Source organism: Leiobunum rupestre, chromosome 6, assembly GCF_980474605.1.
Source record: "Leiobunum rupestre chromosome 6, qqLeiRupe1.1.hap1, whole genome shotgun sequence".
NCBI lineage: Eukaryota > Metazoa > Arthropoda > Arachnida > Opiliones > Sclerosomatidae > Leiobunum > Leiobunum rupestre.
Genome location: NC_143389.1, coordinates 61,040,251 through 61,057,450, shown reverse-complemented (window position 1 = coordinate 61,057,450; position 17,200 = coordinate 61,040,251). Strand labels below are relative to the sequence as shown.

General features: G+C 39.4%; 1 protein-coding gene across 1 annotated transcript; it reads left to right on the top strand.

The window, feature by feature from the left end:
- The first annotated feature begins 704 nt into the window (after window positions 1-704).
- LOC149942906 (uncharacterized) lies at window positions 705-16,967 on the top strand. Its single transcript, XM_090179533.1, has 4 exons — window positions 705-866; window positions 8,255-8,387; window positions 16,273-16,518; window positions 16,582-16,967. The coding sequence occupies exons 1-4, from the start codon at window positions 705-707 to the stop codon at window positions 16,965-16,967; spliced, it is 927 nt and encodes a 308-aa protein (XP_090035659.1).
- The last annotated feature ends 233 nt before the right edge of the window (window positions 16,968-17,200 follow it).

The following is a 17,200-nucleotide window of genomic DNA, read 5'->3' as shown; positions in this document are numbered from 1 at the left end:
GTTATCCGGTTTGGACAATTTAATTTAAATATTCAATTACTAATATGATAAGTTAGATTAAATAAAAGTCAATGAAACTAATTTTAGTTGGAAATAATTCAAGACTTTTGACTAGAACTAGAAATCCTCTTTTAAAGTTGTATCCTTTTCACATATTCTGTGGTCAAGCAAGTATTATTAAAACGTGATACTAACGTGACCCAATAGCACTGGCGAGATTTCCGATTACAGTTCATGGACAGAATTGAAAACATGACCAGATTCGATAGATTTCTCACGTTTAGTAGTGATCAGATTTGGAGCCCGGTATTTCATCCGTGGAATGGGTAAGTGGCATTTTTGTTAATTTCTCAAGGTTACGTATATACTTTATCCGTTTCTAGAAATTACGAAAATTGACCAACTGACTAATGTATTTACTAAGGGAAAATGGCTATGTTGGGGAAATCGGTGGCCGTTGTGGTTAAAGTATTTCGGGCACGAATGGGGAGGCGGGTGAGGAAATACATCGCGTAGGAAGAAGTCGGTTTTAGGGAACCAACCTGGCCATTTTGTTTTTTATGGGGGAGGGGGGAGGAGCTTACTTGTTGAGCATGAGGGGGACTGGAACCAACGCTAGAGCGCATCTCACAATAATCATTCTCCCTAATTAGAAATGAATGCTTTCTTGATATAATTATAACGAAGTATTTCCGGTTAGATTTATGTTCCCGGAAGTATCTGACCCTCTAATAGCAGATCCAAATGGAATAGTTTACCAGCTGGAGCCAATGACAACGCAGACGATATGCGCATTCGACGACACGAGGTATTTTCCATACGATCAACATCAATGCGACATCATTTACAGTAAATTCGATCATCAGGTATAGGTCAATTGAACTTGGTTGGCTAGCTGAACTATAAATTTATTCAAATCGCTTTACTGCCATGTGGCTGTCGTAGAATCAGAACTAGATTTATAGATATTTACTCAACTTGGCATAAAAGTCAATGGCTATACTCGGTGGACCGGAAATAAAATGGCGTATGTCCATCGCGAAAGTTTTAATATTTTAAGTTATATCCATAGAAATCGGATAACAAACTAGAACGCTTAATCGAATGGCTGGCAGACCACCAATTAGATTCTTGGCTAAAACGAGAGTAACAGCATCTACACCGCGCGCACGAAGCTTATTTTAACTAGTGATCAGGTGTACTATGTGAATAACGTAGGCACTGATGCAAATAACCATTTACAGCTGTTGTTGATTCATTAGTGGTCTTTTCCACTTTCTTTAACGGTTTTAGCTGTAAGTACAAAGCAAGGTGTGGTTTTCGGACTCATATTTTTCGAAAGGTAAATACAGCATTTCTTTGTTATTTTACGAGATGATAGATTATCTTTTGAATAATTGTTATAACTTATCTTTATTATTAAAAAAATAGTTTACGGTATTTAGGGCTAGTTAGGCTTAGCCTTTGCTATCTAATTCTGTCACTCTTGTAAGCTAATGTTATGCAATTATATGTTACCTAGCCAGTAGCGGCGCTAAGGTTTTTTCACGGGTGGGCTAAATATTTTGGGGCCCCTAAGAATTTTGTGGCCCTTACCATTTTAGTTACCCCTTATAATTTGGTGGCAGCTGTGGCTTGCCCTCCAATATGTTTCTTATAGCTTCTACATATTTAAAAATTTGAAAATTTAACTCAAAGTATAAATTGCACTCTTCTCTTTTTTTTACTAAACTCGTCAACAACCAACAAAGGATTGTCTCTTAACCTATTAGATAAATCTCTATTTATAGAGAGCAAGGCTAAATTTGTTAATCGATTTTCAGACATTGTTGTTCTTAAAAATGATTCGAGTCTATTAAGTGTACTAAAACTACGCTCTGAAATAGTATTAGCAACAGGTATGCATAATACAATTTGGAAATAGTTTACGAGATCTGGGAATGCCTATTTATAGCAATCGGAAACATTTGGCAAATTTTGAGGTTTAAGATATTCATTGGTTTCAAGCTGCGTTTGCAAACTTTCTGTGTTTATGTTTTCACCGCTTTTGGTACTAAATAACATTTTAGCAACGTTGACCTGATTTTTCAGAGACTCCATTTCAAAATTAAATCTTTTGTAGTTTTGACAAAACGCAGTAATTTTTTCAACGTTCAAAAACTCGCTCGAATTTGGGTCTGATGCGCAAAGTTCTTCGTAAATAGAACAATTTTCTAACAATCTTTTTTCATTTCTAATACGAATCTATCTAAAATTTCAAAATAAGTTGCTTTAAGTTGGTCGCCAATAGTTTTGAACTCCATTTCCCGACTTCCTATAGTACGCGTTATTATGGTACCTTTTAACCTTTTGTTTTGAATAATTTTTCTTTTCATGGGTACTTTGACGGAACTATTCTTTTCTGGTACTGGAATTGAGGCTGAGAGAGCTAATTGTTTCGCAACATCCCAAATTTGATCGAATCCTTCAGAATTTCGGTCTGTTTCTAACTTTTTTATTGTGGCACCGCAAATTGCTACGGCTTGAGTTATAACTACTTTTGGATTTTGCAAATATTCAGACAACACATTTGTTACGCCTAAAATCTCATCTAATGCTACGACCATTAATAAAATGCTGAAATTTTGAAGCTGGGAATGGTACCCTCTACATTCAGCTGCTTCCTCAGATTTGCCACTTTCAATTAAGTTTTCTAAAGCTAAAACTACAGCATTATATCTAGTTCTAAAAAAATGTATACATTTTTATTTACTGGACCATCTAGTGTCACAACTCTGGGGTAATTTTAATATTACATCGTATTCAAGCTCTTTCTGGGCCTCTTGAAAATACTCACTTCGAAGTGAAGAATTACTTTGAAATGTATAAATTGCCTGTAACAAACCAAGTGTTTCACGAATTATTGGTACATTCTTACAGGTATCCTCCAAAACTAAATTTAGGCGATGGGCGTAACAGTGCACATATGGACACATCCCACCCACAGCATCCTTAATCCTAATGTTCACTCCCGACTTACTTCCACTCATTACACTCGCTCCGTCATATGTTTGCGCTACACAGTTTGATATTTTTAACCCATTTGATAAAAGAATATTAATAATCGCGGAAGATAAAGATTCAGCGTCAAATTTATGTAAATCAACAAAAGACCAAAACCTTTCAAGAACCTCTCCCTTAGTGGTGGTAAATCGAACACAAACACTTAGTTGTTCTACACCGCCTTGTCCCTAGTTTCGTCAGCAATTATTGCGTAAAAACCACCCGAATCATTAATATCCTGAATAATCATTCTTTGAACAAGTGCACCACTAGTGTTAATAAGCTCGTTTTGTATTGATCCGTGGGTATATTTTGCTACATTGGGCATGCTATCTACTTTTTTCTTTAAGTCAGGTGAAATGCGCTTTAACAATTCTAGGATTTCAATGAAATTTCCACGATTTTGCTGATCGTCGTTCTCTCGATGCCCTCTTAACGCGATATCCTGTTGAGCGCATGTTAAAACAATTTTCACATGGGCGGATAAAACTTCTCTGTTTCGAATAGTATCTAAACGGTGTTGCTTATTTATCTGTGAATTTATAGCTCCTCGTTTCTTAGACTGTAAAAAATGTATGTACTTCGTTTCCGCTAATTGGTGGGTCGATTTCTCGGAAGTAAAATGTTCGTGAAATTCCTCATTCATATTTTTCCAATTTTTAAAACCAGTTGTGAAATATGTTTTTTTACCACTGCTTGGAAAATGACGGCAGCAAAAACAGTATACCATGTCATTTTCTACAGAATATCCCAAAAAGGGATATTTTACATAATAAATACTATTGAAACTTCGTTTTTGACCCCTAATAATCGTTTGGGGAAATGATAAGAGCCTTGGTTGAGCGAGTGCAGAATCCATGTCGATACTAATGTCAGGAATAATTTGAGTTGCATTTAAATCAGATAGAGCAGGAGTTAAATGGTGCACGATACTGCTATTCTCATGGAGTTCTCGGGAATTCCTGGAAGCGACAAATGAAAGTGCAATGTCATTTGAATTGTTTGATTCACTTTCACTAGGAGCTCCTATTAAGATATTATCAATAACTGATTCTTCAATGCCTTCTACAACTTTATCGAAAACATTTTGACTCGTTTGCAACATAGAATGTTTATTTATAACATCGTTCGATTTATTAGTTGAAAGATTACTTTCAACATGAACCCCTATAGCGTCCTTCAATAAGCTTATTTTATTGTCAGTACTATTTTGTTTTGGTTCGGATTCTAGCGATTTGTTTTCGTTGTGGGAAAGTTGATTTTTTAAAGATTCAGTAGTGGTTGGTAAGTCAAGTTTGTTCGCAATTGCATTTAATTGAGTTTGTTCTAAGACTGGAATTGATGTTTTGAAGTACTTATTTAGAGCCCCTTTTTGAGAATTTAAAAATTCTTGACTGGCTTTTCGCTTTTTGCGACTTTGGCTTCAGGACGGAAATTTTCTCCCACTCATTTCTACAATTTTTTTAATTTGTCAATACTTAAATAGTTAAATTTACCGGATATAATTATCTAAAATGTATCTCTAAAATCCTTCTAATTCTCGAGGAATATTTATCTTAGTAAATAATAAGACTAAGTTTCTAAGATATTAGAAAAATAACTAATAATAGTAATTTGCCTTGACAAAGGCGGTTTGGAAAATATATATCTACTAATAGTTAGCTAGCCCTGAAAAATGCTTTTTGGAAAAATTAACTATTAATAGTTAATTAGCCTTTAAAAGGCTGTTGAAATAATTTGAAATAAAATCAAACTATCAACTAGTCATTTAGCTAAGTGTTTATATTTTAAACAAGCGCATTAGGGCTTCTTTAAACCTCGAGGAGGTAGAAGTCCGCTCTTGCTAAAATATTAGAACAGAAAAGACTAAACTACTTATAATTCGAGAAAGACTTTCAAAATATATATCTACTAATAGTTAGCTAGCCTTGAAAAAGGCTGTTTGGAAAAATTAATTATTAATAGTTAATTAGCCTTTAAAAGGCTGTTGAAATAATTTGAAATAAAATTAAACTATCAACTAGTCATTTAGCTAAGTGTTTATATTTTAAACAAGCGCATTAGGGCTTCTTTAAACCTCGAGGAGGTAGAAGTCCGCTCTTGCCAAAATAATATAACAGAAAGACTAAAGACTTAAAATTCGAGGAAGACTTTCAAAATAGACCTGACTCGTTCTGGAGCTCAAGACGAAATGGAAAGAAATGTTTTAAAAAAAAACAGCTTAGCGGTCGAGCCTGGCATTGACCATATTTCGCAAAAGTAGTGAAATCGAAAAACCGCAGAATTTTCCAGGAAGCGAGAAGAGCAAGGTCGTTTTATTGTTGTGGCTATCGCCGCGTTTACTGGACCCCCTTCTGCATGAGCTTGTATCCGAGCGTCGGATTCCGAGCATTGACGTGCATGCCCGCTGGGGTATTCCCTCAAGCCCCTTTCTTTTCTTTCAATTGTTCATTAAACTTTCTCTCCATTTCCGCTCCCTTCGGCTCCCGAATCTATCTGTTTATGGTCTACTATCTTTTTGAGTAAACGAATTGATTTTTAAAGATTTTCCCCCCGAAAAACTTTACTTGGCAATAAAAACATAAAGAAATTTCAAATATGTGGCCTCTTAAATATAAATATGTGGCCCTTTTAATATAAATATGTGGCCCCTCTCAGAAATGCAGGGGGGCTAAAGCCCACTTCAGCCCACCCTTAGCGCCGCTACTGTACCTAGCTAGCTCATATCCAAAAGTTTTATTTTTCTGCTCTGTTTGTTTGGGAATTTTACCTTGGTCGCATAGGCCTAACTATTTATAATACTTGGTTTATAGTAGGTTTTCAGTTGGCTTCTATTAAAATTAGATGTACTTTTGTTTAGAGAAACTGTCTTTGCTAAAGGATTATATAAGGTATTAACCAAGTATATTCTTGCTGGCTCTGATGTCTACATTTAGCGTTGAAATAATACACAATGTATATACTAATTTAAAGTATTAAATATAATTTATTACACGTTTGATTCGCTCGCGTTCTACATGTCGAACAGTCTCATCACTGTCGTGTTTTCTTTTCAAAGCATTGATACTGATCTTGTGAATTTAATCCTTACGGCAGTAAATATGAACTTAGATTGAAGTGACCCATTATTCCGACTTTCCCATCATTTTATCTCACACAACCTTCACAATAGCTTCATTTTCAAGAGATTTATTGCATAAATAAAAAGAGTTAGCTGGGCCGTAAATTTTAAACGCGGTTACATGAAGAGCGGCGGGCGCGTTTTTAGTCAACGAAGGCGCCAAATTGTAAGTCGCGTTTCGGGTACAACGTTAAAACCACGAATACGACACAACGATTGCTTGTATGTAAAATGTTCATAGAACATTTTTTGTAGGAAATAGCTGGGCCCTAATGTTCGTAATTGGGTTTATAGCCGTACATACAATACTAACGTAGATATTCACGATAAACCATTACTGTGCACCGGTTTCCCTCATAATCATTGCGGGTAAAACAACTATTTCTAACAGTAACCTGTGATAAGATATGTTTTGTTTGAGTAATTACTCCTAAAATATTTAATTAACCATTCTTCATTTTTTATTTAAAAAAACTAGCTTTCTATGATTTGAAGAAACGCGTTTTCTAGTGTGTTCTTAGCGATTGGAAATTATGGTAAAAAGAAAACTATTTCTAACACTAACCTGTGAAAAGATGTTTTATTTTGTGTATTTACTCTTACATGATTTAATTACGCAATTTTGAGCCATTCTTCAACTTTAATTAAACATTAGTCGCTTTAAAGATGTCAAAAAAACCGCGTTAGCGTCGAGCTAAAGTCAGCCATTTTATCTTAGGCGAAATAGAGTGTTAGTTCACCAGTGTGGCGCAGATGGCGTAACTTTCGTTGCCAGCCAAACGAAAAGCATGGGCCAAAGGCAAAGTTTTTAAAAGTTCTAATCGGACCACGCGACAAAATTTCAAAAATCGTTCTAGTTTGTTATCCGATTTCTATGGTTATATCATAACTTCTTCTGTAAATTAGTAATTGAGAAATGAACCAAGAGATTAACAAATAACCAAATTAAAGTTTCGGTAACGTTAAATTTGCTTCATAGCTTAATTTTTGCTGTATATATGAAGTTTTAAGAACTTTCAATTTAATGTCACCGCCGTTCGGTCACCGCCCAAAGGGCCACGGTAAGAATCGACCCAAGGCTTCACAAGATTATTAATAATTTCGATTCATTTTTAATATCTATAGACCCTAATTATTCTAGAAAACTTCATTATTCATATTTAATAACATCGAATCAGTACATTTCATAACGGGTTAATTTATAATTTTGATAAAATACGCTCCGAAACGTTTCTCACAACATGGTGACGTGCATTGCTGGAATTGCATTACGTAACGGAATTATGAATTAAATCTTAGGCTTACGATTGTGAGTAACCTACTACGTTATTCATTAATGATTAAATACGAAGTTTAGTTCCGAGCCTTATTTTTGTTCAGTATAGAAAGTAACGCCACGGTTTATAGAATCTACACAGGTTGAGGAGCTTGGGATATGGGAGGGTCCACTTACTCGCTATTCCCGCGTTTAGAAGTTTGAAATCAGGCTAAGGCGCCAAAAGCGTCATCTGGCGAAAACTAGTGATTTAATTTTACTGAATGCTTCGGGACTCCAACCTTGGATGAAAAGTTTTTAATTTTCATGTTATTTAATCCTAAAACACCTTATATAATTTTCAAAATTGTATTTTGGAATGTGTTTTAAGCATCCTGTTAAAAATATGATATTATTATTATTATTATTAAATAGACACGTGGATTTTTTTCTCTATAATCTTGGTTTTAAATTAAAATTTTAAAATATATAAATTAAATAAAAACAGGTGAAGCTTCTGTTGTATTGAGATTTCAAATTAATTTTTAACAAATAGTATATTAAGTACATTAGTACTCTTTATAACATACAGATGGCGCATAGATAGCTAAGTCTGGAACAGGGTTGGCAGGCAGTAGAAAATAAGGGGACCTAATCACTAGCATGTACGAAGGTACCGGGAGCTCCAGCCTGTGTAGATTCTATAAACCGTGGTGACGCGCTGCAAAGAGTGGAACGTATTGGTTTTGCCTCTCCGACAGGTACATCTCAGCGACGTAATACTTGTAAGTGGTAAAACATCACTGTAATTAATTGGCGTAAAATTTAACTCCAAGGGCCAAGCTGTTCCCATAGAACCTATACTACACTTGTCCACCGTCGGTGTCAGCGGAATACCATGGTTTAATCATGTGTGGAGGATTAAAAGTTTACCAACATTAATGAAAGAAATCCACAAAGACGTGAGAGGTAAGATAGTTCGTTGATGTTTCCGTTCCACAGGAAATGGTGATTGTGTTAAGTCATCTACGTAAAATATATAGCTAATCATTTTATTAGAAAATGAAATGGTTTGCCAACTAGAAGTCGACTATCTCGAAAGCCAGAGGATGAAAGCTAACCCTTACCCCAGTAGCACATAGGCACCGAAATACAGTTGGTTAAGAGTCCATGTGTCGGGTAAGAGTCCAAAGTTTGTAGACGGTAAATATTACAATTGGCCGACTGTTCAAATAACTGTCGGCGGTATACTTGTTTCGGGCCGGATTACCGACAGTCCGCTGACCGTTGCATTAAAGGTCTCTTTGTAGACGGTAAAAATTACAATTGGCCGACTGTTCAAATAACTATCGCTGATATACTTGTTTCGGGCCTGATTACCGACAGTCCGCCGACCGTTGCATTAAATTTCTCTAATAACCTCAATTAAGGTTATACAGCCAACAGTCGGTCGACTTTGGTCGAGAACATCTTATTTTTAATTAAGTTAGCTAACGGCTGGCCGAGAGATTTACAAAGTGCCTCTCTCTATTCTTAAATGTCTACAATGTTCTTTTTCCTGGTTCCCCGTGCGTAGAGTAAATTCTACGAATTGTAGCCGTCAACTGACCGAAATATAAAATAATTATTTCATAACAATCACTATAGTAATGCTTAAGCATAGGCTTAACAGACGACTGATACGCAGTGTACCCCCATAGCAGACGCTATAACTACAGCGTCGCTGCGCCACCTAGCAGCGTGGGAAAGAAGGCGGAGGCAGTGGGCAAATGACCAGTTTAAAAATTGCTCGAACCAGTTTATTAATTAAATCGGAGGGGGGTTAGTTAATTCGAGGTGTTTTATTTTTTTGTTAGTAATTTGTAAAATACTAAGTTATAAGTTTGTAAACTTCAATTTGAATTCACCCTATTGAAAACGGTTAAAAGTTAAAACACGATATTCTAATGTAGCAGACGGCATTCACTGTTCCAAGGTTAGTAAATTTTAGTAGTAAAAGGTTGCCTCGATACGGTGTGGTTTCTAAGGGCTAAGGCTGGCTACTTCGTTGCTAACGAAAATCGTGACGTCACTGAGATGAGATCCTATTGAAAATCAATGGGATCTCATCTGGGTGACGTCAGCAACAGACGAATTTTTGAGGCAATCTAATAATTCTTTCAAACCGTTTCTCGATCGAGACCCCGTTGGTCAAGGTCCAGTTTATTTATTATAAGCCAGGGGGGTCACTGGTCTCATGTCCACTTTAAAAAAAATCCTTATTTCCCACCCTGCCACCTAGACTAGTTTCGGTTAACGAGGATATGAAGGGAGGCGAAGTAGGTGGAATGAACGCGCCAGCATCCTTGTAAGACGTGTTATTGGCGGCAAGATGACGGCCGCTACGCCAAGGGGGTCTCATGTACCAAAAAAATGCATATTGGCCGAACCAGGGGACGACACCCGTCACTTGTAACTTTGAGAAGGCTAGCGTTTTCCGAACCAGTGACGTCATGTACTACAGCAGAAGGCTGAGTAACAGACCTAGAATCAGACGATGCGTAAACCAAAACCCCCTTTTCGAGGAAACCTTTTCTAGTTTAAATTTTACTAGTGTTGTAAGTCGGAAAATTTTCCGCGGAAAATGACCGAGGCTTTTTTTCCGGAAAATGTTCCGTATTTTTCCGAAAAAAATAAAAAAAGTTTTCATTCCATGATTAGTCTAATATATTGTTTGCAAATTTAAATAAAGCGGCATTTTCGCCTCATTTTTTCGAATCTGAAAGTAAAACTAAACCTCTAGACTAGTTTAAACTGAATAACAATGTAACACTATTAATGTTTTTTAGTATTTTTACTGATATTAGACATTTTACATCGATAAAAAATTAAAAACCCTTAAAAAGTAATTTGTTTCCTTTTTTTTATTTTTCCGATTTGCGGAAAATTTCTGGAAATTTTTCCGCATTTTATTTTTCCGGAAAATTAACAACAATAAATTTTACCAACCATGCGCTACGTGCGGCCCCATTTTTCCGAATTTTTCCCGCTGAGCGCGCGCTAAACGTTTTACAAGAATACTGGCTCGTTCATGCCTCCTACTTCGTCTCCCTTTCTAAGTTTCTATCCTCCTTGGTTTCGGTATCGAATTGATTAGACGATTGTTTAAAGACTATTTCAGCGACGTAGTGACGGACCGAATATTCAGCGTTCAGATGTGGGAGAAATAGTCACATCGCAAGTAGACTATTTTTACTTTTTGTGGATATATTCCGAACTGTCCGTCTTATTGAGTAATTAAAGACAGAATATTTTTATGGTTTTTTCGACCTATTGCCAAAATAGCCACTTATAAGAATTATTAGAAGTTTTCTTTTTTTAGGTTTCATGCGTCTGCTCTAAGGCTTGCACGATTTTAGAAAGCTTGGCTCTAAGGAGTAAGGATTAGTTGGGCGAGTTTCGTTATTCATTTGCTGCTTTAAATGTTTCATTATTAAATGAAACTTTACTAAGTTTAATTTGTTGGGAAATATAATTCAAGCAAAGTTAAGCAAAAAAAGTTCCTATTGAAGTGAAAACTAGGAGAAATGTTGGAAATCTTAACAGTATTAAAAAAATTCTAGTCCGATCTTAATGATCAATATATAGTTACTAGCCGAGAAGCCCACCCTACGGGCGGGCCCTCAGCTAAATGTGTGTTTCGAGGCAACCCACCCAGTAAGCCCCCCTACCGCTCTTTCCCATGCGATAATTACCATGGTACCCTTTTCCCCATAGTTGAACCACCCCAGTAAGGCACCCCTCCCTTTTTCCCCATGCCAGAATTATCAGGGTACCCTTTTCCCCCGAAAAAATAACAAAAACCCCGCCTTTCTCTCTCTTCCACATCCCCCAGTAAGGCACCCCTCCCTTTTTCCCCATGCCAGAATTACCGGGGTACCCTTTTCCCCCGAAAAAATAACAAAAACCTCGCCTTTCTCTCTCTTCCAAAATCCCCAGTAAGGCACCCCTCTCTTTTTCCCCATGCCAGAATTACCAGGGTACCCTTTTCCCCCGAAAAAATAACAAAAACCTCGCCTTTCTCTTTCTTCCAAACCCCCCAGTAAGGCACCCCCCCCCTTTTTCCCCATGCCAGAATTACCGGGGTACCCTTTTCCCCCGAAAAAATAACAAAAACCTTGCCTTTCTCTCTCTTCCAAAATCCCCAGTAAGGCACCCCTCCCTTTTCCCCATGCCAGAATTACCGGGGTACCCTTTTCCCCCGAAAAAATAACAAAAACCTTGCCTTTCTCTCTCTTCCAAAATCCCCAGTAAGGCACCCCTCCCTTTTCCCCATGCCAGAATTACCGGGGTACCCTTTTCCCCCGAAAAAAAACAAAAACCTCGCCTTTCTCTCTCTTCCAAAATCCCCAGTAAGGCACCCCTCCCTTTTTCCCCATGCCAGAATTACCGGGGTACCCTTTTCCCCCGAAAAAATAACAAAAACCTCGCCTTTCTCTCTCTTCCAAAATCCCCAGTAAGGCACCCCTCTCTTTTTCCCCATGCCAGAATTACCAGGGTACCCTTTTCCCCCGAAAAAATAACAAAAACCTCGCCTTTCTCTCTCTTCCAAAATCCCCAGTAAGGCACCCCCCCCCTTTTTCCCCATGCCAGAATTACCGGGGTACCCTTTTCCCCCGAAAAAATAACAAAAACCTTGCCTTTCTCTCTCTTCCAAAATCCCCAGTAAGGCACCCCTCCCTTTTCCCCATGCCAGAATTACCGGGGTACCCTTTTCCCCCGAAAAAATAACAAAAACCTCGCCTTTCTCTCTCTTCCAAAATCCCCAGTAAGGCACCCCTCCCTTTTCCCCATGCCAGAATTACCGGGGTACCCTTTTCCCCCGAAAAAATAACAAAAACCTTGCCTTTCTCTCTCTTCCAAAATCCCCAGTAAGGCACCCCTCCCTTTTTCCCCATGCCAGAATTACCGGGGTACCCTTTTCCCCCGAAAAAAAACAAAAACCTCGCCTTTCTCTCTCTTCCAAAATCCCCAGTAAGGCACCCCTCCCTTTTTCCCCATGCCAGAATTACCGGGGTACCCTTTTCCCCCGAAGAAATAACAAAAACCTCGCCTTTCTCTCTCTTCCAAACCCCCCAGTAAGGCACCCCTCCCTTTTTCCCCATGCCAGAATTACCGGGGTACCCTTTTCCCCGAAAAAATAACAAAAACCTCGCCTTTCTCTCTCTTCCAAAATCCCCAGTAAGGCACCCCTCCCTTTTTCCCCATGCCAGAATTACCGGGGTACCCTTTTCCCCCGAAAAAATAACAAAAACCTTGCCTTTCTCTCTCTTCCAAAATCCCCAGTAAGGCACCCCTCCCTTTTCCCCATGCCAGAATTACCGGGGTACCCTTTTCCCCCGAAAAAATAACAAAAACCTTGCCTTTCTCTCTCTTCCAAAATCCCCAGTAAGGCACCCCTCCCTTTTTCCCCATGCCAGAATTACCGGGGTACCCTTTTCTCCCGAAAAAATAACAAAAACCTCGCCTTTCTCTCTCTTCCAAAATCCCCAGTTAGGCACCCCTCCCTTTTCCCTATTCCAGAATTACCGGGGTATCCTTTTCTCCCGAAAAAAGAACAAAAACCTCGCCTTTCTCTCTCGTCGCAAACCCCCCTGTACCAATGGTAGACACCTCGCTATCTCTACCTATAGGATGGTCGAACCACCACCAGTAACAAAGCGAATGGCAGTCCCGTTTTCTCTCGGTCCCGTGCCGCCTGTGTCTTCACCCGGTTCGCCGCTCCGCCTTTGGTACCCTTACTGACTAAGCAAAAACACAAAAAGGCTATAGTTGAGCCACTAACAAAGCGAAAGGCAGCAGCTTCTCTCTCCGTCCCGCGCTGGCTTTTTCTTCGCCGCCCCGCCTTTGGCTTCATGAAAGACTAAGCAAACATTCCTGAAAGCTCGGAAGTACGACCGACGTACCAAGCACTCCTTATAATATAGGTATACATTTTTTAAACTATTTCTCAATAAATATATTTTTAATAAATATTGCACTGTTTAAATTCGCGATGTATCAATATAATACGTTGTTATAGGTTCATACCAGAATTATACGTCTAGAGACATCTTAATATTCCAAAGAGTTCGTGTTGGGTATGACTCCGTAACGGGGTCGGGTATGAATCCGAAACGGGGTCGGGTGGGTATCCGAAATGGGGTAGGGCATGAATCCGAAACGAGGTCGGGTGGGTATCCGAAACGGGGTCGGGTATGAATCCGAAATGGGGTCGGGTGGGTATCCGAAACGGGGTCGGGTATCATTGCAATATTGGGTCGTAATACCTACCCATTGTTAGTCGGGAAGTAATTTCTTTGCGGTAAAAATAGTTTTCCCGACTGTAATTCGGGCGGACATAGTACCAGTCCAAAGAGTAGTTTCAAGACTGTATTTTGACAGTCGGCCCAACCGAAAATCGGCGCCGTCGGGTAGGCGACAATTGCTACTGGGGTACTAGTGGTGCCACATATCCATTCGATGAACAACTTCTATATGAGTTTTTAACTGCCGTGCACCGTACACAATTCAATGTTTAGTTCCTACAAAAGTCCAGTCATGAAATAACCGATTAAAGAATAACCCCCTGTAAACGTAAAATATAGGTGTCACAACAATTCAATAGAAATAGCAAATGTGGAATTTATCTACAGCAATGCAAAGGGTTTACTTCCGAAATGGGGTAGGGCATGAATCCGAAACGAGGTCGGGTGGGTATCCGAAACGGGGTCGGGTATGAATCCGAAATGGGGTCGGGTGGGTATCCGAAACGGGGTCGGGTATCAATGCGAAACGGGGTCGGGTATGAATCCTAAATGGGGTCGGGTATGAATGCGAAACGGGGTCGGGTGGGTATCCGAAACATTCCTGAAAGCTCGGAAGTACGACCGACGTACCAAGCACTCCTTATAACATAGGTATACATTTTTTAAACTATTTCTCAATAAATATATTTTTAATAAATATTGCACTGTTTAAATTCGCGATGTATCAATATAATACGTTGTTATAGGTTCATACCAGAATTATACGTCTAGAGACATCTTAATATTCCAAAGAGTTCGTGTTGGGTATGACTCCGTAACGGGGTCGGGTATGAATCCGAAACGGGGTCGGGTGGGTATCCGAAACGGGGTCAGGTATGAATCCGAAACGGGGTAGGGCATGAATCCGAAACGAGGTCGGGTGGGTATCCGAAACGGGGTCGGGTATGAATCCGAAATGGGGTCGGGTGGGTATCCGAAACGGGGTCGGGTATCAATGCGAAACGGGGTCGGGTATGAATCCGAAATGGGGTCGGGTATGAATGCGAAACGGGGTCGGGTGGGTATCCGAAACGGGGTCGGGTATGAATCCGAAATGGGGTCGAGTGGGTATCCGAAACGGGGTCGGGTGAGTCTCCGAAACGGGGTCGGGTATGAATGCGAAACGGGGTCGGGTATGAATGCGAAACGGGGTCGGGTATGAATGCGAAACGGGGTCGGGTATGAATCCGAAACGGGGTCGGTTAGGTATCCGAAACAGGGTCGGGTATGAATCCGAAACGGGGTCGGGTATGAATGCGAAACGGGGTCGGGTGGGTATCCGAAACGGAGTCGGGTATGAATCCCAAATGGGGTCGGGTGGGTATCCGAAACGGAGTCGGGTGGGTATCCGAAACGGAGTCGGGTATGAATCCCAAATGGGGTCGGGTGGGTATCCGAAACGGAGTCGGGTATGAATCCCAAACGGGGTCGGGTGGGTATCCGAAACGGAGTCGGGTATGAATCCCAAACGGGGTCGGGTGGGTATCCGAAACGGAGTCGGGTATGAATCCCAAATGGGGTCGGGTGGGTATCCGAAACGGAGTCGGGTATGAATCCCAAATGGGGTCGGGTGGGTATCCGAAACGGGGTCGGGTGGGTATCCGTTATTTGGTCGGGAATGAATCCTTATCGGGGTCGGGTATGGTTCCGAAATGGGGTCGGATATTAATCCGTTATGGTGTCGGGTGTGTATCCAAAACGGGGTAGGGTATGAATCCGAAATGGAGTCGGGTATCATTGCAATATTGGGTCGTAATACCTACCCATTGTTAGTCGGGAAGTAATTTCTTTGCGGTAAAAATAGTTTTCCCGACTGTAATTCGGGCGGACATAGTACCAGTCCAAAGAGTAGTTTCAAGACGGTATTTTGACAGTCGGCCCAACCGAAAATCGGCGCCGTCGGGTAGGCGACAATTGCTACTGGGGTACTAGTGGTGCCACCTATCCATTCGATGAACAACTTCTATATGAGTTTTTAACTGCCGTGCACCGTACACAATTCAATGTTTAGTTCCTACAAAAGTCCAGTCATGAAATAACCGATTAAAGAATAACCCCCTGTAAACGTAAAATATAGGTGTCACAACAATTCAATAGAAATAGCAAATGTGGAATTTATCTACAGCAATGCAAAGGGTTTACTTCCTTCCAAAATAGAGACATTGTTCAAATAAGGGTATCATGCAACAAGCAGGTTTCAAGATAAAGTTGGTCATAGATGACAGCCATGGCACAAAAACAAATCGTGATGATGAAAAGGACAATGATAACTTTAAGCTACAAAAATTAGACAAAAACAAAACGAAACACACCTAAATTTATTTTGGGATATAAAGTGTAACTTCTAAGAAAAAAAGACTAGACGTTCTACGATTGATACCATAATCAAGCTTAGTTTAACCCTCTTTGATTGGTCTTCAAACTTCCAGTCAACTTTTCCTTTCTTCGTTTCTGCTTCAGCTCTAAAAAGTGGAACGACACTTTAGCATTTCCATTGAAATACTTTAACTACCGAATTGTTTTTTTAGGGGTTGAACACCATGCAGTGCGATTACGATTTACTTTAATCAGAGGAGAAGGAACCTTCATGGTGACGGTTATTTGTTCGGCTCTATCCGCGTTGTTCGCCAGTTCACTGAGTCATTTACTGGAGCCGAGCGATGGAACACTCGCCCGTTTTACTCTTTCCGGATTTTCATTGACCATTTTGGCATGCGTTAATCTATTTTTTCAACACTATACCCCGTTGGACGTCGAAAGACCACCCATTGTTTGTCAGTATAAACAGTAACTCTTGTAAATACCGGATTATTGTAACACATCGCTTTAACTTTCAGACATCTTATGCAATTTGTCATTCGCAATCGTACTGATTTCTATTTTGCAAACAGTCGTCGCAGACTCTATTCTAAAGAGGTCAAAGGGAATTAACCCTTCGCCAACGTTAACCGTACCACTAAAGAATCCGCTATGTCAAATAATATATTGGATATGGGGTTGGAGCGATACTATCTTCGATAATCGTGGTGACAAGACGAGTTTAGTCACGAACGAAGAAGATGGAGAAAGCGACTGCGTCAGTGTGGCCTCCAGATCAAGCTACGCCAAATGGGAAACCAACCAAAGTTTAAATGTTAGTACTAGTTTTGGATTCCTATTTATTTCTAGTTCTTCAAATATTGTTTGTAGCTTTTTTGATATTTATTCTTCTTTTATAAATTAATCATTTGCAACCAGATCTTTTCAATTTAATAAGGTGCAAAAAGCTTAGAATAAAATTTTAAACATGTTAAAAAATAAAAATGACAATGGAAATTGGTATTATCCAATTAATAATTAAGAAATCAGTGTTTAGATGGTTTCGAAAGAATTGAAGTACTTTACAAACTTAACCATTGCAACAAATTTTAACATCAAAAATACGAATAACAAATAATGATAACTATATATGTGCGC